Source organism: Durio zibethinus, chromosome 10 (genome assembly GCF_047325235.1).
Source record: "Durio zibethinus cultivar Kanyao isolate XHJ-2024 chromosome 10, ASM4732523v1, whole genome shotgun sequence".
NCBI classification, from domain to species: Eukaryota; Viridiplantae; Streptophyta; class Magnoliopsida; order Malvales; family Malvaceae; genus Durio; species Durio zibethinus.
Genome location: NC_143171.1, coordinates 3,812,877 through 3,833,085, shown reverse-complemented (window position 1 = coordinate 3,833,085; position 20,209 = coordinate 3,812,877). Strand labels below are relative to the sequence as shown.

General features: G+C 31.8%; 2 protein-coding genes across 2 annotated transcripts; one reads left to right on the top strand and one right to left on the bottom strand.

The window, feature by feature from the left end:
* Positions 1 to 277: 277 nt before the first annotated feature.
* On the bottom strand, positions 278 to 4,656 carry HSL2 (HAESA-like 2). Its single transcript, XM_022885983.2, has 2 exons — positions 1,538 to 4,656; positions 278 to 817 (listed from the first exon to the last, which is right to left on the bottom strand). Exons 1-2 carry the CDS (start codon positions 4,101 to 4,103, stop codon positions 426 to 428), a joined length of 2,958 nt encoding a protein of 985 aa, XP_022741718.2. The 5' UTR covers positions 4,104 to 4,656; the 3' UTR covers positions 278 to 425.
* An 11,068-nt stretch (positions 4,657 to 15,724) lies between these two features.
* Positions 15,725 to 19,577, top strand: LOC111293205 (malate dehydrogenase, glyoxysomal-like). The gene is made up of 8 exons (XM_022885984.2): positions 15,725 to 16,267; positions 16,714 to 17,028; positions 17,387 to 17,476; positions 17,563 to 17,646; positions 18,641 to 18,676; positions 18,853 to 18,942; positions 19,072 to 19,166; positions 19,272 to 19,577. Exons 1-8 carry the CDS (start codon positions 15,974 to 15,976, stop codon positions 19,342 to 19,344), a joined length of 1,077 nt encoding a protein of 358 aa, XP_022741719.2. The 5' UTR covers positions 15,725 to 15,973; the 3' UTR covers positions 19,345 to 19,577.
* Positions 19,578 to 20,209: the final 632 nt, after the last annotated feature.

Genomic DNA, 20,209 nt, shown 5'->3' with positions numbered 1-20,209 from the left:
TTGGTGCAATTTTCCATCACAGAAGCATCAACCAACTTTTAGCTTTTTGATCAAATGGGGAAGAAATTAGCTAAGCTGTCATATCTCAAATTTATGTTATGAATATAATTGGATGGATTTAAAAATATCATAAATTAAATTTTAATTATTAAAATTAAAAATTTAACATTCTATCGATATATTATACAATTATTAGCATTTAACATCGCTTCACTGGTAAATAATACCATGCAAATTTAGAATTTGGTGCAATTCAATGGTGAAATTTCTCTGTAAATGAAAAGGCAAAGCAACCCATTTTACATTTCTCATTACTTAGAAATATACATAAACAAAACTACTCAAAATACAAGGGCTAACCCACCATGTTAGCAAACTACTTTGGCACAAGAAGGGAAGATGTGCTACAACGGGTTGTCTCAAAGTCATACAGCTACCAATTGCCCACATCTTTGGTCCTTAAGCAATTCAACTACCTTTCTCATGGAAGGTCTGCTAAGGGGAAATGCAGAGGTACATTTAAGAGCCACATTCAAAACTTTCTCAATCTCCTTCATATCAGATGCAGATGGGTTCATCCTTGGATCAACAATATGGGCTAGGTTTCTAAAGCATTTCTCACCACTGTCCATTCCTCCAACGGCGGATGATGATGATGATGATGATGATAGAGCAGCCTCGGTGACCCACTTCACTAGGTCTTTGTTCTCACCAAATGAAGGGTCATTTGGCCCTTTGCCGGTAATCAATTCTAGCAGCACCACACCAAAACTGTAAACATCACTCTTTTCAGTCACTTTTAGAGTGTAAACATATTCTGCAACCATTTCAACAGCAGGGACTGGTAAGCTAACTTGCATCACATATCATAGCATATTAAATATGTTTAAATCAACAAATGCAAATATTACAATTAAAAACAGATTATCATTCATAAAAAAAAAAAAAATAGAAATTGCATATATTTATCATTATATTGTACATTAATTAGTTTTTTTTAAACCAAAAAATTGATGGAATATTTCAATTTTGTTATTTTTCTGTTAAAAAATTCAATGTAATTGGAAATAAAAAAGCTATATTCAACCATATAGAAATAGAATGAAAAAAATTAATATTCATTAATATAATAATAAATTTGACATTAAAAGTATATGTTATGCAATTCACATACATTTAAAGAAAAAATAGTGGTCCAAGGTTTAGCTTCCACGATCAACACATACCAAACCCATCAAAGCTTAACAGTTGAATAACACAAAATGTTAGGTGCACTACCACCATTTTAGCAACATCTAGTTTAAAACATGTCAATTGACAAAATCAACATAAAAATACTTTATTACTAAAAAATAAATTTACTTTGACTTTTGATGATCAATTTTTTAAAAATTAGATTTTATTTTAAATATATTATTACCAATTAAAATATTTTGTAAAATGATCAAAGTTTTAAAAATTTAATTAAAAAATCAATTCAAATATTATTTATGAGAAGGAAAAAATATATATATAGGAAAAATAGAAACCGTCTGACCTGGCGCAATGTAGCCATGGGTCCCGGCGATTCGAGACATGGCCCCATCGCAATCCCCAACTTTAATCTGCAACGTTTTAGCCAAACCAAAATCCGCCACACGTGGCATCATCTCCTCGTCCAACAGTATATTATTACTCTTCACATCTCTGTGCACGATAGCAGGCATACAATCATGGTGCAAATAAGCCAGCCCCTGAGCTGCGCCGATGGCTATCGTGAGCCTCCTAGGCCAATCGATTAAACCTGCGCACTTATCCCCATGCAACGCGTCACCCAAACTCCCGTTCTCCATGTACTCATAAACCAAAAGCCTGAACTCTTCTCCGCTGCAACACATCAGCAATTTTACGATGTTGCCGTGTCGGATCCGACCCAATGTCTCGATTTCAGATTTAAATACTGTATCCGTCTCGGGTTTAACTCCCCATAGTCTCTTAACTGCCACGGTTTGACCCGTTTTAAGTTTAACCTTGTAAACCCGACCCGATCCACCTGTTCCGATGATATTCTCATCTTTTAGAAACGGGAATATTTCCTCTTCACTAAACCCGACTCGTTGAAATGCTGTGACTTTATACGGGCGTCGGGTTTTACTTCCAAACTTGGAGCGGGTTCTATAAAACCATAGGACTGACCCGATGAGAAGGAGAAAACAAATTGCTAGAATAGCCACAACGTAATAGGTGGTGGGTCTGGTTCTAGCGCACGGAGGAAGCGGTTGCAAATTCGGGCTACAAAGATCCGGATTACCCAATAAACCCGAAATGAAAAACTCGTGATTAAAACCTGAAGGCACTTTACCGTTCAACTTATTATCCGAAAGGTTAAATTGGTTCAGCCTCAACTTCGTTAAATCCTCTGGAATTTTACCACTCAGTAAATTACCGGACAAATCAAGGTAAGTTAATGCCGGCAAGCTACCGAGGGCGGGTGGAATTTCGCCTGAGAATCGGTTTCTGGCCAGGTTTAACTCGGTTAACTCTGTCCACGAACTCACTGAACTTGGTATCTTCCCTGTTAACTCATTATCTTGCAAATCAAGCTTTTGCAACTTCAAATCAGCGATACAAAGCGGCAGTTCACCGGAAAATCTATTTTGGCTCAAATTAATTTGTGTCAAATTCTCCAACCGACAAATTTCTTCTGGAATCTCGCCGGAGAAATTATTACCAGAAATTCGTAGACTTGTCAGCTTCTGAAGGGCTGAGATTACAGGAGAAATCGAACCTTCGAAATGATTGTTTTCTAATTCAAGGAACTGTAATAAAGGGAGACCCCAGAATTTTTCCGGCACCAAACCAGAAAGTGCATTATCACCCATTCGAATATAATTCAACGTGTGACATTCACCGTAGGATTCCGGTATGTTTCCCGACAACTGATTCTTAAAAACGACAATGCGTTGAAGCTTCTTTTTGTAACAAAGAAACGGCGGTAACTCCCCGGTAAGATTATTTGTTGAAACATCCAAATCTTCTAAAGGAGAAACTTTACCCAGGTTGTAAGGTAACTTTCCGGTGAAGCTGTTGTTAAAGAGTTTTAACTGCACGAGATATTGATTGGAAGCTAAAACTTCAGGAATTTCTCCGGTGAAATAGTTGTCGTTGAGATTTAAAGACTCGAGAGGCAACGCAGCGATTTTCTCTGGTAATTTACCGGTGAGACTGTTCTGTGACACGTCGAATCGAAGCAGAGCTTTCAGATTAGCTAGACTCTCAGGTAATTCACCTGATAACTGGTTTTCATAAAACTCAATTTGCTCCAGATTTTTTAACCTTGATAAACTTTCTGGAATTTTACCACTCAAAAAATTACTTGATAAATCGAGATTTTTTAACGAAACCAGATTTCCGATGGAAGCAGGAATTGCTCCGACAAGATTCGACTTCGTCAACCATAGAACTTCGAGTTTCGACAAGTTTCCAATTTCGCTCGGCAAATGACTTGCTTTAAAAGGATTGTAACCGAGTTCGAAGTGGGTTAACTCAGTGAGATTACCTAAAAATGAAGGAACCTTTCCGTTGAGTAAGTTCCCGCCAAGTTGGAGAACTTTGAGAGCATGTATCTGTCCGAAGCTCGGGGGGATATCGCCGGTGAAGTTGTTGTTAGAAAGTTGAAGAACTTCCAAATTCTCAGAAGGGAAATTCGGTAACTCGCCGGTGAATAAGTTGTCGGAGAGATTAATCTCTTGGAGATGAGAACATGAAGAGAGAGCTTGAGAAGAAACTGAACCATTGAGGAAATTTCCGGCGAGGGAGAGAGCTCGGAGGGTCCAAATCCGACAAAACCCAAACGGAAACCCGCCTGAGATACCAAACACAGAAAGATCAATTGAAACAACAGTTTGGTTTTGAGTTTCACAGGTAATGCCAGTCCAATTACACGGGCTTTGATCGGGCGTTGAAATAACCCAGTCATGGAGCATTCCATTCGGGTCATTGAGCTGAGAATCTTTGACCCGAACCAAGATTTGGGAGTCTCCATTAATTGAGATCACTAGAGGAAGAACGAAAGAAAACCACAAAATTAAGAAAAGGAAAGTTTTGAAATTTGGGTTTCTCATTTCAAAGAAAAAACAGAAACACTCGAAAGAGCATGCTTTGTTCCAGGTTTGGTTTTTTTGCAGGTTTTGTAACAAAAGCGAAAGACAGTAACGTTGAGGAGAAATGAAACTATCGCATGAAGACGGTGGCAACTACGAGGAAAAGAAGTTAAAAAGTAGGATTAGGATTTAGAATTTTCAGAGTTTCACATGAAAAGCGATGAAAGAGGCGAATAAATTCTAATTGAACGTTGGAAACTTCTTCTACTTTTCGACCGCCTTTACTTTCTTTTCAGGTTTTATCTTTATGGGTTGTCGCGAGAACACTGCTGCATTAAACGGGTTTTGTAATTACAGGCGAGGATTTGTGGAAAACAGGGGAGCTAGAAAACGTGATTCCCTTTGAATTTTGGCAGTTTAAGGAGTAAGTGACAAAAGAAGCCCTCGATTCCTTATCTGGATCGGAAGAAATGGAAACAAATTACAAACCCAAGATAGGTTGTCAATTAAGGCATTGATGTAAGACTTGGTTTTTGAAAAGACACAGGTTTTATTGGAATCCATGGAAGATTTCATTTTCTTTAGTTAGGCAAGTCAAGAAATTACGGTGTGTTTGAAAATGAAACTACATTGTTGGAATTTGGGGCTTGATTGCTGATAACCGGTGGTGCCAAAAATTAGAGGCAACTTGAAGAATAATGGAGGGAATTGGGAAAGGGTTGGTTTCAGTCTATTCATTCAGGGGCATTTGAGATGGCCTCAAATTGGGAAAAAAGGGTAATCTAAAGTTGGCTGCAGATATAATGCAAAAGCATAGTGGGTTATACTTTTTCCCTCAAAGGAAAAGTAACGTTATTCACTTGACTAGCTAGTAGCATTATTAACTATGGAAAACAAAATTATATTGTGTTATTGCAAATTATCGACAAAAAAATTTAAAACCATCATTGCAACCATGATTACTTCTTGAGTCAATAGGCTTTGTTTGGGAATTTCAAGCTTGGGATATGATGGGTTTTAGGAATCAACCCAAGGGATGAAGCATAATTAAAAATTGTCATATTTGGCACGTTTGTATAATCTATACATTCATGTAGTATATAAAAGGTTTAAGGATAAATTTGTCACTATGCTTTTATTTCAATATTGAATTTTGCCGCTAGATCTTGATTTTTATTGAATTTTGTCATTAAATTTTAATTTTTGGATGATTTTAGGATAAAATTTAACCAAAAATCTTTCAAAATATTCATTTTCAATAATTAATAAAAAATATTAAAAATAAAAAACTGACAGACTTTTAAATTTCTTTGTTTCATTTTTTTTTACTCTTGAAGCCGTTCGTGATCCATTATGACATTAATCAGTAGTGCCAAATGTCAAATCTGCCATATCCCTTCCACAATATTGTTTTTTAAATCCTTTTTTCATGTTGTTTTTTTTTTTTTTTTTAAATTTAACAAGAACAGAATATTTTGTTTATATCAAATTAAAAAAAAAATTATGTGGAAAGGAAGAAAATTGCAAAATACTTCATCTAATATTATGTATGTATCAAATTAAAATTAAAAATAAAAAAAATCATATGACAAAGAAGAAAAATACCAACATAAAAAAAGATTTTAAAAAATGACATGGACATGTTACATTTGGTGTTGGACAATCAAATTTCACCTTAGAGTATCACAATTCACAACTAACTAATACCATCATTGGTCATCCGCAACTTAAATAATAAGAGAACGATCAAAAAAAAAAAAAGAGAAAAAATTTAAGTTTTAACATTTTATAAAAGAAATTTTCTATGTCAATTTTTAATTTTAAAAATTTTTATTAATTAATTTATTATTGTTAATTATTAAAAAAATATTTTTGTTAAAATTTTTCTTTAAATCATTCAAAATTAATTTTAGTGAACAAATTTTAATAAAAAATCAAAATTAAGTGAAAAAATTCAATCAAACAAACTTGGAGCAGCAAAATTCAATATTGGAGTGAGAACTTTGACCTTTGAGAAAATTGATGCTAAATTTAATTTCCAAAGCATCTATATTAGAGTTATAAATGATATATTACTATTTATAAATTATTTAGATTTAATTCAAATTTGATTCAGTTATTATCGAATCGAATTTAAACTTAAATAATTAGATTTATTGATTAAATTAAATTCAAGTATTTTTATATCCAATTTGGATAGTTCACCAATTTAATCAAATTTTTATATTTTAATTTATTTTAATTAATAAAATATCTTAAACTCAAGTATAAATAATTAAATTTTTATTAAATATAAAAATTGAGTTTATTTTTACTCGATAATTGACTCTAATTGAATAAATTTAAATAATCTGATTTTTATTTCGAATCGAATTCGAATTAAAAAAAATTTGATTGAACTCAAATCAAATTTGAACATCAAATTTAAAATTGAATATCAATTTAAATTTAATATTATATTAATTTAAACTTGATTGATTACACTTTTAATTCAAATTGGACCTCGGTGAAGCCAGGTAGAACGCCTCACTCAATGCCCATTCTGATTCTCAAAGCCTTTGACTAAAAAAAAGTGCAGAATTGAAGATTTGCATTTTACCAGGGAGGCATTAAACACATTTTGATTTAGTTTCCGATTTTGGGGAGCATGGGACCTTGGTATCTGAGCATCGAAGATAATCAATTAAGATCAAATTTAATTAAAGAAGGTTGCAGATGCCTGGGTAGTAGCAGCAGCCTGCAGGCTCTGCGTCGCCGTGAAGACTCCGTTGTTTGGACGATAATCTGTTGAAAAATTATGCTTCCCGAGGCCCTGTGTTGAATACCGAATTAGGGATGCCTAGAAAGAAGAAGAGGATAACTTAACTATTTATTACTGAACTAATTACTAAAGTTCATCATGACTTGAATTCTTTTGTTTTTCATTTTAATAAGTTTTTAATTATTCGTCCGTAAAATGTTAGTTTTTAAATTTTAGTTATAAATTTTAAATTTTGATAACTTTAAATAAAAAAATCTCAATGATTTATTGAGAGTTTGATTTCACTACAATTTTAATGCGATGTAATTTAATTTATTATATTATCAATTAAATTTAAATGTTAATTTCAGTATAATCTATTTAATATAAATTTTTTTTCAATCATAATTATAATAATTTTTTAAAAATTACAGTGATAATAATTTTTATTATTATTTTTAATTTCATTGAAATCAATCTTACTATTTATCCAAAAAGACCCTTAATCTAAATTAAAATTTCTGTATCATGTTCTACGGATTTAATCATTAAAGAGACTTTGGCAACTTAAAATAAGTCAATAATGGAATACTTTTGTTTTTGGTATCAAATGCACTAATAGTTTCGTGGCCTTTAACAGTCACATTCCTCTTGAGCAAGCAATTTCCCTTTCACATAAAATTCCAAAGGGACAAAACTTGGATGGTTGAGCTAACACATCTGATTCTCAATTACCTACTCCAAAAGGAAAAAGAAACAAAGGCTAACCATCATGTGATTAACAGCCTTAATCCATATTAATTAAGTTGATCAGATTATGTCCAATGACAAGTGATTCCATAACCGACAATCCAATAATATCACAAGCTTTAATAATTGGATTGCTTATCTCATAATTATCAAATTCAGTCAGTCAAAACACACTTGGGGTGTCAACTAATACTAGGACTTGAACATTTAAAACACAAAAAATCTAAGGACTTGGACTTCCCCAGTCAGGATTGTAAAAGATTCTAGTGCCTGGTGTGGTATGTTTGATGCATTTTTTAGCCTTTGATAGTCAGGAGCAGCAGCCCCTATTGACTACTTTCGGGAAGGTAGTGGTCCAGCTGGATCACATGACAAAACCCAACTCTACCATTGTTGCAAATTCATCAGGTTTTATTTTTAATTAGAGGGCGAATTTTGGATAATAAAAAATGAATGGGATTCTGCAGAACTTCCACTCCTAAAACAGTAATAATACATTACCATCAAGACAAAGACTCTTTCTCCATTCTATTTGTATTTTTTTGTTCTTTGAGGTCCATTCTATTTGTATATCCACAGCTTAAAGTCAAACAACAAAACAAAATTCCATTCAAAAATCAAACCTGAAGTGACCAGCATTCGATTTTATTTGATTAGTCTATTGCTAGGAGATAATATTAATTACATATGAAACGTCAAACCTCATATAATTGGCCGTAGAAACTAAACCCTAAATGAATAATAATAATTTACTATATAAGGTTATATGTGTGTATTCTGCATTACATCATTTCATTTCAGAAGCACCGTTTGCCTTTTTTTCTTGCTGCACTCTAGAAAAGGAAAACCTTCGATCAGTTCCCTGGATGTGACATTCCAAATTAAATTTTAATCGAATTGGCGCTATGCCCTAGTAGTGGGTGCTGTATACCTCAATAACTGCCTAGTTTATCATGTTAAGTAGAAGATTAATATCCCCGCATATCATGGTCTTGATAACTTTTGCATGGTAAGAAAAATAGTAAAGGATAAGTATGGAAAAGTGTTTAATCCAATAGTTAAATTACAAAATTATAAAGTAGTTATAAAAGATTAAAAGTTTGTCTATTTTTGCCTTTTTATAAATTTCCTAGCTATCAAGCAAAAAACAAAGTCTTGAACCAGTTAACTGCAAAGTCTAATATGTTTATGGATGAAAAATATTAGCCTAACTTTCTATTTTGATGGGTAATTGGGCTATGCTAACCTTGAAGGAACGTATTGTAGACGGATATGTGGTTTGCACCATTCTATATATTAATAAAATTAATAATATTTTTATCGAGAATTCAAAACTATTTTCAAGATTTCATTTGATTTTTAGACAATATATTAGAGGTGTTCATGCATTGAATCGAACTAAATCAAGATTAATTGATCTTTTAAAATTTTCACTCAACGTTTGAGAGGTTTGAAAATTTTTGTAAAATTAAAATATTAAAATATTAAATAATTTTAAAATTAAAATTAAATTATTTATATTAATTAAATAATAATCCAAACTCGATCTGAACAAATAACTCTTTATCTTTGAACAAATCTATATATAGTGCACCTTCCACGTTTCCACTTAGGAGACAATGCTTCAACTATTGCTTTGATAATATGAATAGCTTTAGTAAGTGATGAAAATAGCCAGGTCTCAGTCCTTCAATTTATGCCTTGGCTTCATCGTTCGTGCATATTGCCGCATGTCTTGACTTGGTCATTCGACAGGAGTGTTGTATGGTAACATATATTATATTAACTAATATACTAATATTAATATGTTACTGATTAACTATATATATTATATAAGCATTAATTTGTTAAACGAGATGCATGATCCACGGTTTAAAGAACAAAATTCAAATCTCCCATTTTCAAATAGAATATATAAGTATACATTATCAAGGAATTCAATTTCTTTTAAGTAAGATTTCAATTTCAAATCTTGTAAATAAAAAAAATAAATTTAAAAAAATTTATTTAAGATCTGATTCAACTCAATTTTAAATTAATCAAAATTAAAATAATTATCAAATACCGAAAGTCTCAAACGAAATATATACGCGCGTGTATATATATATATATATATATATATATATATATATATATATAAGTATACATTTATTTATAGCCGAAAAATCCCACATGAAAATTTACAATCAAGTTGTTGGTGATTAGCCTCGGAAGCGGCAAAGTTATAATTATATAGGCATAATGATGTGGGTTTGGGAATTAAATTATTAGTTAAGTACTTCAAAGTTTACTTGCCTATAAAATTTGTCTTGTTTTATCTTTATTTGCACAGCAAACCAAGTTCCATAGTACCAAAAGAGACATAAAACATGTCCATGAAAACAGGCTACGTCCAAGAAAAGCACAAATTTTTATTTTTGAATGTGTTCTTGTTTGAATCATTTGTACCGTAAGAAAAACGACATTGTCCCGTATACCTATAGCATTTAAAAAAAAAATTGAATAAATTTCATCATTAGTGACTGAATTTATATCTAAATTTCTTTTGAGTTATTGGATTTTAATTTATCTCAACCAAGTTAATAAAATTTATTAAGTATACTAAAATTGATCTTCCTAATAGATTTCATTTAAATTTTGATAAAAAAATTACACGATTATTACGTCGTCAATCATATTATTTATTATATCAACTATTAAACTCATATAATTTCACGAAATGTTATTAAATTTTCACTCAAATTTTAAATGGATTATTGAATTTTAATTTGTTATTACAGGGCCACTAAAATTTATTTAGTGCATCAAATTTGGTTACTTAAATAAATTTCATCTAAATAAAAGTTAGATAAGATCTAAATATTGAACTCAACAAAACAACATTTATATTTTTCTATGTAACCAAAAATCCTCTCATATCCCATAAATTATCAAAAAGAAAAAAAAAAAAGTAAATTCAGAGCTGACACACCTTTATATTTGTTTTTCTTTATGATACTATTTTTATTTAAATTAAAGAACATAATATTAAAATAAAAGATGAAGTCCTTACAATTTAATTAAAGCATTATTTATTTAATATTTATACTCTTTAATATAAATAAAAGCTGTAATCTATAATAAATATTTAAATATTTATGCTATTTAATACAAATAAAAATAGTAACATTTAATAAATAATGCTTTAACTAAATTGTAAGGATTTTACCTTTTTATTTAAATATTTATGATCTTTAATTTAAATAAAAGCAGTAATATTTTAGAAAAATAAATATTCATTAAATGACTGTCAATTTTGGGTTTACTTAAATTTTTTTATTTTGATTTTCTGTAAGGTATGATAGGATTTTTGGTTATATAAAAAATCTAGATATTATTTAGTCGAATTCAATATTTAAATTTTATCTAACTTTTATTTTGAATGAAATTGATACACTTAACAAATTTTAGTGATCTTGTAGTTCAAATTAAAGTTCAATGATTTATTTAGAAATTGAATAAAAGTTTAATAATTTTTCATGCAATTTGTGACATTCATCAAAAAGATGTGCTATCTTAATTGAGTTACTTTTTTCTTCTTTTCTTTCCCTTTTTCCAATATGGTAGGCATTTCAGGCTGAGTGCAAGGTATATGAGACAAACAACATCCCAAAAGCAAAGGCCATTGAAAATATGGTGAGGAAACAAGCAGATAATACATAGCAACTTAATTCACCCAAGAAATAATTGAGCTTTTAGATCTCAAAAATATATATCCAAAAACCCAAATTTACAAGCTTGGATATGATACCAAAAAAGCTTCAAAGTCAACCAAAACAGCACTCTAGCTCAAGAAAACTTGCCTACTGGCTGGGAAGGGGATGGATAATTGGGAGAGAAGAAATATGAAATACAAATACTAATTTTCCTGCATGTCATATGACAGAAGTACACGCAAACTAATCTCAATTTTTTCTTTAAAAAATGAAAAAAAAAATCAGTGTAACAGTACTCAGACCCCAGACTTTAATGATCCTAAAGATCGATCAGATTAATTTTGCCAGATTAAAAATCAAAATCCTGCAAACTGAAGAATGCAATTCTCAGTAAAAGTCACAAAGTCGGATATATAGTCAGATGGATATGTATATATATATATATATTGTCTTTGACATATTAAAAGCTACAGCAAGAAAATGGGCAATCCTGAAAATTAGAACAATTGATCTTAATAATCATCTGGAGGTCAAAATATATAACTTTCTCAATTAATATAACCAGGAAAGGAAAAGAAAAGCAAATAGCAAAGATATAAAAAAGGATCTGCGATATTTATATGCATGAAAATAAATACAAGCTATTGAAAAAAGGGGAAGGAAATGCAACATCACCATCATCATTATCTTCATAATAACATGAAAAAAGCCAGATTTTCATGCAGATCAGATACATAGATAAGCAGATGATTTCTTCATATATAATTGTATAAATATGTGCTCCAGAAGACCTGTTGTTGCTCTTCCTTTTTCTTGGAAAGTAGTACTTAACAAAAATTTAACCAAAAGGAGTATATAGTATGATGAGAATGATCTAAAACAAAGCACAGAAAACCATAACTACTTGAATTGCCTGGCTCCATCCTGTCTGCCTTCTTTTCGTATTCTATGAAGGAATGTTATTGTTGTAATGGGATAGACAAAGAAAGAGAGAGAAAAGAGTTTACATTTGCACTCTTCAAGCTTAATCCCAGTTTTCCCAATTATGACCTTTGGAATTACATGGGGATGAAGGGAAGGGCAACGCTGCCAGGCAAGGGTAATTTGGTCTCATCAATCCCCAAATAGAGAAATGAGTGGTTGAGAAAGCTGAGAGTTGCTTGTCCTCTTGAGCCATTTTCTGATTTTTTTTCCTTCCAACCCCCCTCCCCCAACCCCACCAAAAGAAAATCCCTTCCTTGCAGTTCTCCCTCAAAGAGAAAAACAGGTTTGAGAGAAGACAGATATAAAGAGGGACCCAGCTGCTCCGAAGGAGAAGAAGCCATTTTATGCATGCAGGGTAATAAACTTTTGTTTCTTGGGGAGCCAAAGCAATTGTTTTTGGGATTGTTGGCTTTAGGTGGCCGGTGAAAGAGTCCTTTCAACTTACCCTTTGGTCCATTTTTCTGGTTAGACACAAGAAACTCTCTTTCATTGTCTCATTCAATTTGCTAATTATTTTATGGGGTCACACCATACTGATGCACAAAGTGGGAGTTTGGATTCCAAGTCGTCTTTAATTTGGTACAGTTGAGCTCATTTTACTAATGATTGAATTTAAATATAAATTTTAATGAGATTTATTTAATATAAATTTTTTTATTTTAATTATAATTATAATAATAATAATTATTATTTTTAATTTTATTAAAATTAATTTTATCTTTGAACTGAAAGGTATATACAAATATATTTAGGTTAAGTTTTGTTTGATTTTTCATCAACTCTAGGATGGTATATATGTTTTTCATTTCTTTCCAATCGATTTCTAAATGGATTGACTTGGAAAACCATAAAATTATGTTGTCCTTTTTTATGTCTTAGTAAGGCAACGACCCAAAATTAATAGTAGTCTTACAAAAAACACAACATAGAAAGATAATAATAGTAACAAGGATTTATGATTTGTAATGGTGACTTAATCCAACTTCCATGATAGTTCGCATTTTGGTCATTTATGCCTCATGATTTCAACTTTGACAAAAATAAATGGATTCAAAGGTTTCAAGTCTTTATTTTTACGTCAATTTATTAGATTTGATAATTCGTATATTTATTTTATATAAAATATTAAAAATTTATATATATATATCATATTTTATTCGAAAATTAAGTATTATAATTCGTTTTGACATAAAAATATAAAATATATTTTTAATTTTATTAAATTTATTTATATTTTTTGTTAAAATTTTAAATTATATTATTTTTATATTTTTTATTTATATCATTTTCGTGTTATATTACCATCTTGAGTTTAAAATTATCATGTTTATAAATTATCCTTTTTTTCCTAGTAAATAGCAATTAAGTTAGGGAATAAACTTGAAATTATAACTATGTCTTGAAAGCAATATGAACTACCTTTTTAGCTAGTTGATAAGGGAAAAGAAAACCAAAAACCATTAAAATAAAAACCAAATTAATTTCCCATTTCCAACATTAATTTACTAAAGAAGAATTAGCCAGCAAAGGGTTGAAAAGGATGGGAAAAGGATTTGGGATGGGATGATGCAACAATGCCCAAATCAATTTATAACTTTATACTTTATATAGTATTATTATATTCTATTTCCTTGGATTCCAAGTAAAATGACAATTAAGTTTCTCAGTTTCATTATGATGTTCTTGCCTTTATGCTTCATCCCAAAAAATAAATATAAAAAAAATTTTGTTTAAAACATTGTTACAATAAAGGATTAACACACATCAATATTTTGTTTTATGCATATTAATATGACTAAGATTGTATTAAAAAATAATTCAAAATTTATTTAAGTTGGTTGATGCAATCATAGTATGACTTTTTTATAAAAAAAACATTAGATAAAGGAAAAGAAATTCTAATTAATCTAAATCTGATATTAATTATTATATTTGTTACTTAATATTTGTATATAGTAAAAATGTCCCAACATTAAGACAACCAGTTAGTCACCCTCTTTGATAATGATGAGGGATATTCATTCTGGTGCTGTGCCTTAGACGTCAATGATTCTCTTCACTCAAAGGAAGCCATCATCAAAAACCTTCTCCAAATTCATGATATTGCAGCCAGAAAACGACATAACCTTTTCTAGAAGCCCTTTTTTTCTCCTGTAATTATTACGTTTGGGATCAGAAATGCCGACCCAAAAATGTGTTTATGGTGCTAAGTATAGTTGAAATAATTAGCTGAAAATTGAAATTTACTGTGCTTAGACTTGAGGAATCAATTGCTAGCTGCCCAACAATATTGCAACTTTATGTACATAAAAGTATCAAAAAATTAAATTAATCAATTCATATAATTACTAATAAAAGATAAAATTCAATACGTTTAAGATTCTAATTAATTTTAATGTAATAATTATAAATGATATGTTGGGTTTCAAAAAGGTTTGGAATCCAAAGCTATTGAGAAATGTGGTTACCTGAATGAGCTAAGCTCATTGGGTCAAGGAAAAATGTGGGTCAGCTCAATAAATCGGAGAAACTCATGGTCATGGGCTAGATTGACTAGAAGTTATGGGCCTCTGTTTGTTCCCTTGAAAGAGTGGGCTTAATTAGAGCTACTCTCCAACCATGGATGCTCAAGAAGAGACAAATTCTTCTGACTAAATTATCACCTTTTTTTTTTTTTTTTTATCAAAATTCAGAATTATAAAATGTGATTCACGTGATTGATTTAAATAATTGCAACGTGTTAGATGGTTGAAACTTGACATCACTTTTAGGAATCCATTTGATCAATGAGTGTGTGTGAGGTTTTCTTAATCGTAACAAAATTATATTAATTTCATTTTAAAAGTATTTGAATTCTAGTTTTTAAATAAAAGAATAAGTATTTTTATTATTATTCAATTATGAAAAAATTAAAGTAACTACAATTTTCAGTGTTGCATTATTCAAAAAGATAAATATAGGAAAAATACAAACATATATATATATATATATAAGAGTAAAGTAAATAGAGCTAAGAAAAAATTGAAAAAAATCGAAATCCAACTCATAAAAATGTGTTTTTTTTATTCATAAGCTAAAAATTTTCAAATTTTACAAATTGAAAATTGTTTAAAAATTAAAATTTTTAAATTTGAAAAATAATAAATCAATTCGATTTTTATTTTTAAATTTATTCAATTCGTTTTTTGAAAAGTTATAATGTTATTTATTAATTAATTTTTGTCAAAATCAAATCGAATCAAATGGTTTTATTGTCTCTGTTAGGGGTATTTAATATCAAAAAAAGAAAAAAAAAAGAAAATTAAGATATATTTTTTTTTGTTTATGACAGGATGTAAAACTACTAGTAATTTTATTTAGAAAAAAAAAATCCTCCGACAAAAAAAAAATTACAATGGCAACATTGGAATTTGGAACAGTAGAGAGATTGGGGCGGAGGCAGCAGTTTTATCAGAGTTTTCCAAGTAATGCGTGGGATCGAAACCCACAACTATTAATTTTCTGGAAAGTCCAGTTGAGGATTAGATCAGTTTCCACGCTTCGGAATTCTGCAACAAAAACAAACAAATCTCTTCACGTTACCATCTTCACCACCAGCCTCAAGCTTTCCCATACCATTGTTTCTCTATAAATTCACAACAAATCTCCAAATCCCATCTCCCTTTCAACTACACACCTTCTAAGACAGGGAACTTTTGATCAAACCAAGGAAAAACAAAGACATGCAGCCTAATAATTCTCAAGTCAACAAACGTATTGCAACAATCTCAGGCCATCTCAACCCTCCCAATAATTTCCAGATGGAGGGTAGTTCAGGTTTGGGCCGAGCCAACTGCCGAGCCAAAGGTGGGTCAGCTGGGTTTAAGGTGGCAATTTTGGGAGCTGCAGGAGGAATAGGGCAGCCATTAGCAATGTTGATGAAGATGAACCCTTTGGTTTCTGTTCTTCATCTTTATGATGTGGTTAATACCCCTGGTGTTACTGCTGATATCAGCCACATGGACACTGGAGCTGTGGTATGTTAATTTTAATGCTTCCCCTACATAAGAATATCCTTTTTTTTTTTGGCTTTTGAATTCCATAAAAGTTGTTTTTATTGGTGGTGTAATTGCTAGACTGAAAGTATTTTAGGGTTTTTGTTTGACTGAATTTGATGTTTTGGTTAGGAATTGGGAGAGAATTATGATCAAGTTGCAGTTAAAATATCAAAGCATAAAAGTTAAACCTTGAAATCAATAGGAAGTGAAGTGGACAACTTTTTCCCCCAAGTTTTATACTTGATTTTGCATTTCGATTTACTGAATAGAACCTAATTTTTTTTATTAAATCTTCTTTTGACATATATTAAGTTTGAGAATGCTGGAGAAAGAGTTGTACATTCTATATAAAATTCTAATTGAAGGTTTCAAGCTTTATTGGATGTTCTTGTTAAGAATTCTAAAATAATGTTGTCGATCCTTAGGTACGTGGATTTCTGGGGCAACAGCAATTGGAGGAGGCTCTAACAGGAATGGACCTTGTAATTATTCCGGCTGGTGTTCCTAGGAAACCTGGAATGACAAGGGATGATCTTTTCAACATCAATGCTGGAATTGTTAAGACTCTTTGTGAAGGAATATCAAAGTGCTGTCCCAAAGCTATTGTCAATTTGATTAGTAATCCTGTTAATTCCACTGTGCCGATCGCCGCAGAAGTTTTCAAGAAAGCTGGCACCTTTGATCCAAAGCGACTTCTGGGAGTCACAATGCTTGATGTTGTCAGAGCAAATACTTTTGTGGTAACTACTAATCTTGCCATTGATTTATTCTTCTTTATTGTTGATTACTTGATTAGCGAACTTTGGTTTTTGTTTAGACAATGTTGGATATGTTTCTTTCTTCATCATTTTGCTTGATGTAGTTTGAACCATAACTTTTGTGGTAATCACAAATCTTCAATGTTGATTAGCTGATGCTGGAAATTGTTAGACAATGTTGGATAGGTTTCTTTATCATCATTTTTGTATGGTATAGAACTGTAATGGAATATATGTTTTATTTTTGATGAAGATACATCTTTGCAACTTAACTGTTATCAATGTTTGGGTCTTATATTCACTCATAATTATTGCCCCCATTATTTTGGTTTCCTTATAGGCCGAAGTGTTGGGTCTTGATCCACGGGAGGTTGATGTTCCAGTTGTCGGGGGACATGCAGGGGTTACTATATTACCTCTTCTATCTCAGGTTAGAGCTTGTTTTCAAACGATTACTTGCTCACTAATTGTTTGGATATGACATTCTATCTAATTATCATTGTTCCCCTTATGCAGGTTACACCTCCATGCTCTTTCACCCAAAAAGAAATAGATTATCTGACAGATCGCATCCAGAATGGTGGTACAGAGGTCGTTGAGGTAAAGCATATTTTCTTTTGATATCTAGACTGAGAACTTGGATGGCATGAAACCCCATGGTGAACTAAAAGTAATCAAATCTATGTATGCTCGATTTTCCTAACACAAAAAGTGTTCTTAAAATATATAACACATCTTATAATTAGCATTTCAAGATATAGGAGGGTTGACTGCAGAGCATTGTAACCTTTAGGCCATTTTTCTTGGACCATGTGCATTTCCCTTTCTTAATAAGTATGATTGTATTAGACAAGTTATAGAATTCTATAAATTGCTTGATCTATAGAAACAGTACTAGTTGCAGCCTGGGGTTGAGAAAAAAGAGATGCCATGGGGTAGAAGAGACCCTTCTTTTTTAACAACATAGATCAAGCGGAAATGAAAAGGTCTAAAACGGCAACTGTGTAGGATTTTTAATTAAGACAAGATCCTGTTATTCATGAAGAATTATTTTGAAATTATCTGGTAAAAAGATGAATCTGGGGATTCAGCTCTGTTTGACATAATGCAGCTGGCTTTAAAAATTTCAGTGTCATACAAAAAAAACCTAGCCACATCATCTAATCCATGGCCTGGATTTAACAACGATGTTGAATGGAGAGAGCTTTGCATTTTTAATTTTCTTTATGGCATCAGAACTTATTATCAGTAGTCACAATATTCTTCACTACGTTAACAGATACCATGGATAAGACAAAATGTTGAGCGCACCACATTTTGCACTTGTACAGCATTTCTACTAAGATACTCTGATACTACACCAAGATTCATGGACCGCATGTTGATTAAGTTTAAGAAATAACCAAGCCGACTGTGCTACTCGGTCTCTTGGTTTTGTATTGCTGAAGTTATCCAGTTAAATTGTTTATGTTCGCATGTAGAATCAATTGTTGGGTTCCGAAAACTGATTTTATTTGTTCTGGCATTCTGTTGCCATTGTGATGTATGCATGCTGAAAGTCTGGTGAGTGATTGTTCTGTGTAAATTCTTGCAGGCAAAGGCTGGTACTGGATCTGCAACATTATCAATGGTTAGTCATATATATATATATTCAGTCTTCTCTCTCTCTCTCTCTCTCTCTCTCTCTCTCTCACACACACACACACACACACACAATAACGAATCACATATTTTGTTTGTTCCTTATGTTAGACATGAATTTACGTGGTTCTGAATGTATACTAAGAAACATAATGGAAAGTGCAGGCATATGCTGCGGTTAAATTTGCTGATGCATGTCTCCGAGGCTTAAGAGGAGATGCTAGCGTTGTTGAATGTGCATTCGTGGCCTCTCATGTATGTTATCCAACTCCTCATTTGCATTAATAGCTCTCCCTATTTCTTCCTGCCCCTCTCTTTTTTTTTATTTTCTTATTTTAGGTTTATAGTAACTACTGGTAATAATTTTCCTTTTCCTTTTTCTAGGTGACAGAATTACCCTTCTTTGCATCCAAGGTAAAACTTGGTCGGTTCGGAGTTGAGGAAGTATACCCTCTTGGCCCACTAAATGAGTTTGAGAGGTTTGTAATTTTTTTTGTTAGAGACCTTATGAATTTAAATCAAATAATTCCTTTGTCTCACATTTAATTCAAATTTAACATAAAAATCCTAATGATGATCAATAGGATTGGCTTGGAGAAGGCAAAGAAAGAACTAGCAGCTAGCATTCAGAAGGGGGTTTCCTTTGTCAGGAAATGACTAGGTGAGATACACTATGGTTACACATTCTACTGATAACTGAAGTTTCTAGGAATAAGGAGTAAAGCTCTGTCTTGTTTTACCAAAACCCTTTGCCATGGGTTCCTAGATGTGAGCCAATGTGGCAAATGGGGGGCATGGTTAAAATTCATGTAATAAATAGATAAATGGTTTGTAAATTAGGAAACACCTATTTCATTTTTAATTCTATATCTATCAAAAGCTAAACCAAACCCAACTCTCCTTTATCCTGCACAGTGGAATATTTGAGGCTTGAGCCTCTCCCGAAATCTGTCTTCCCTCGAAAGTATTTTCCGATGTTACTCATTGGTAATTTGGCTCTATCAAATGAATGGGAGTCCAGCTCAGTTGAAAGGAATTAATTTGTTAAAATCCTTGCTTCTAGTGAGCCTGTCTGCCTGGATGATTTGCTGCAATAATGCCCTGCCGATACTGGCCTCTCTTGCTATTACAGGCTACCTCGGCCGTGCACCCCACCCCCCCTTTCTCTTCACCTTGGTGGAATATGTTTTTACCCTTGTCCCTTGGGAATTGCTCCTTATTGTAAGTCGAAGCAGGCAAGGCAACAAGTGTCTGGGGTGAGTCCAGGTTCCGAACTACTGACTTTCGGTCAGTGTACTGGCCGGAAAACATATGCTGTCAGAGTTTACAAAACGCAAATGATCCGAATTGGGAAAAAAAAAATGCACTTCAGCAATGGACCATGGGTTAGTCGTTGCGATTGTTGGAACATTTCTGGCCCATAACCCAATTGTCTCTGCCAATCAGCCGTTGTTCTCAAGACTGGGCTGAGTAAACGGAAGCTACAATCTTCATCTTTAGTTAAAAAAAGGGGTATGAAATG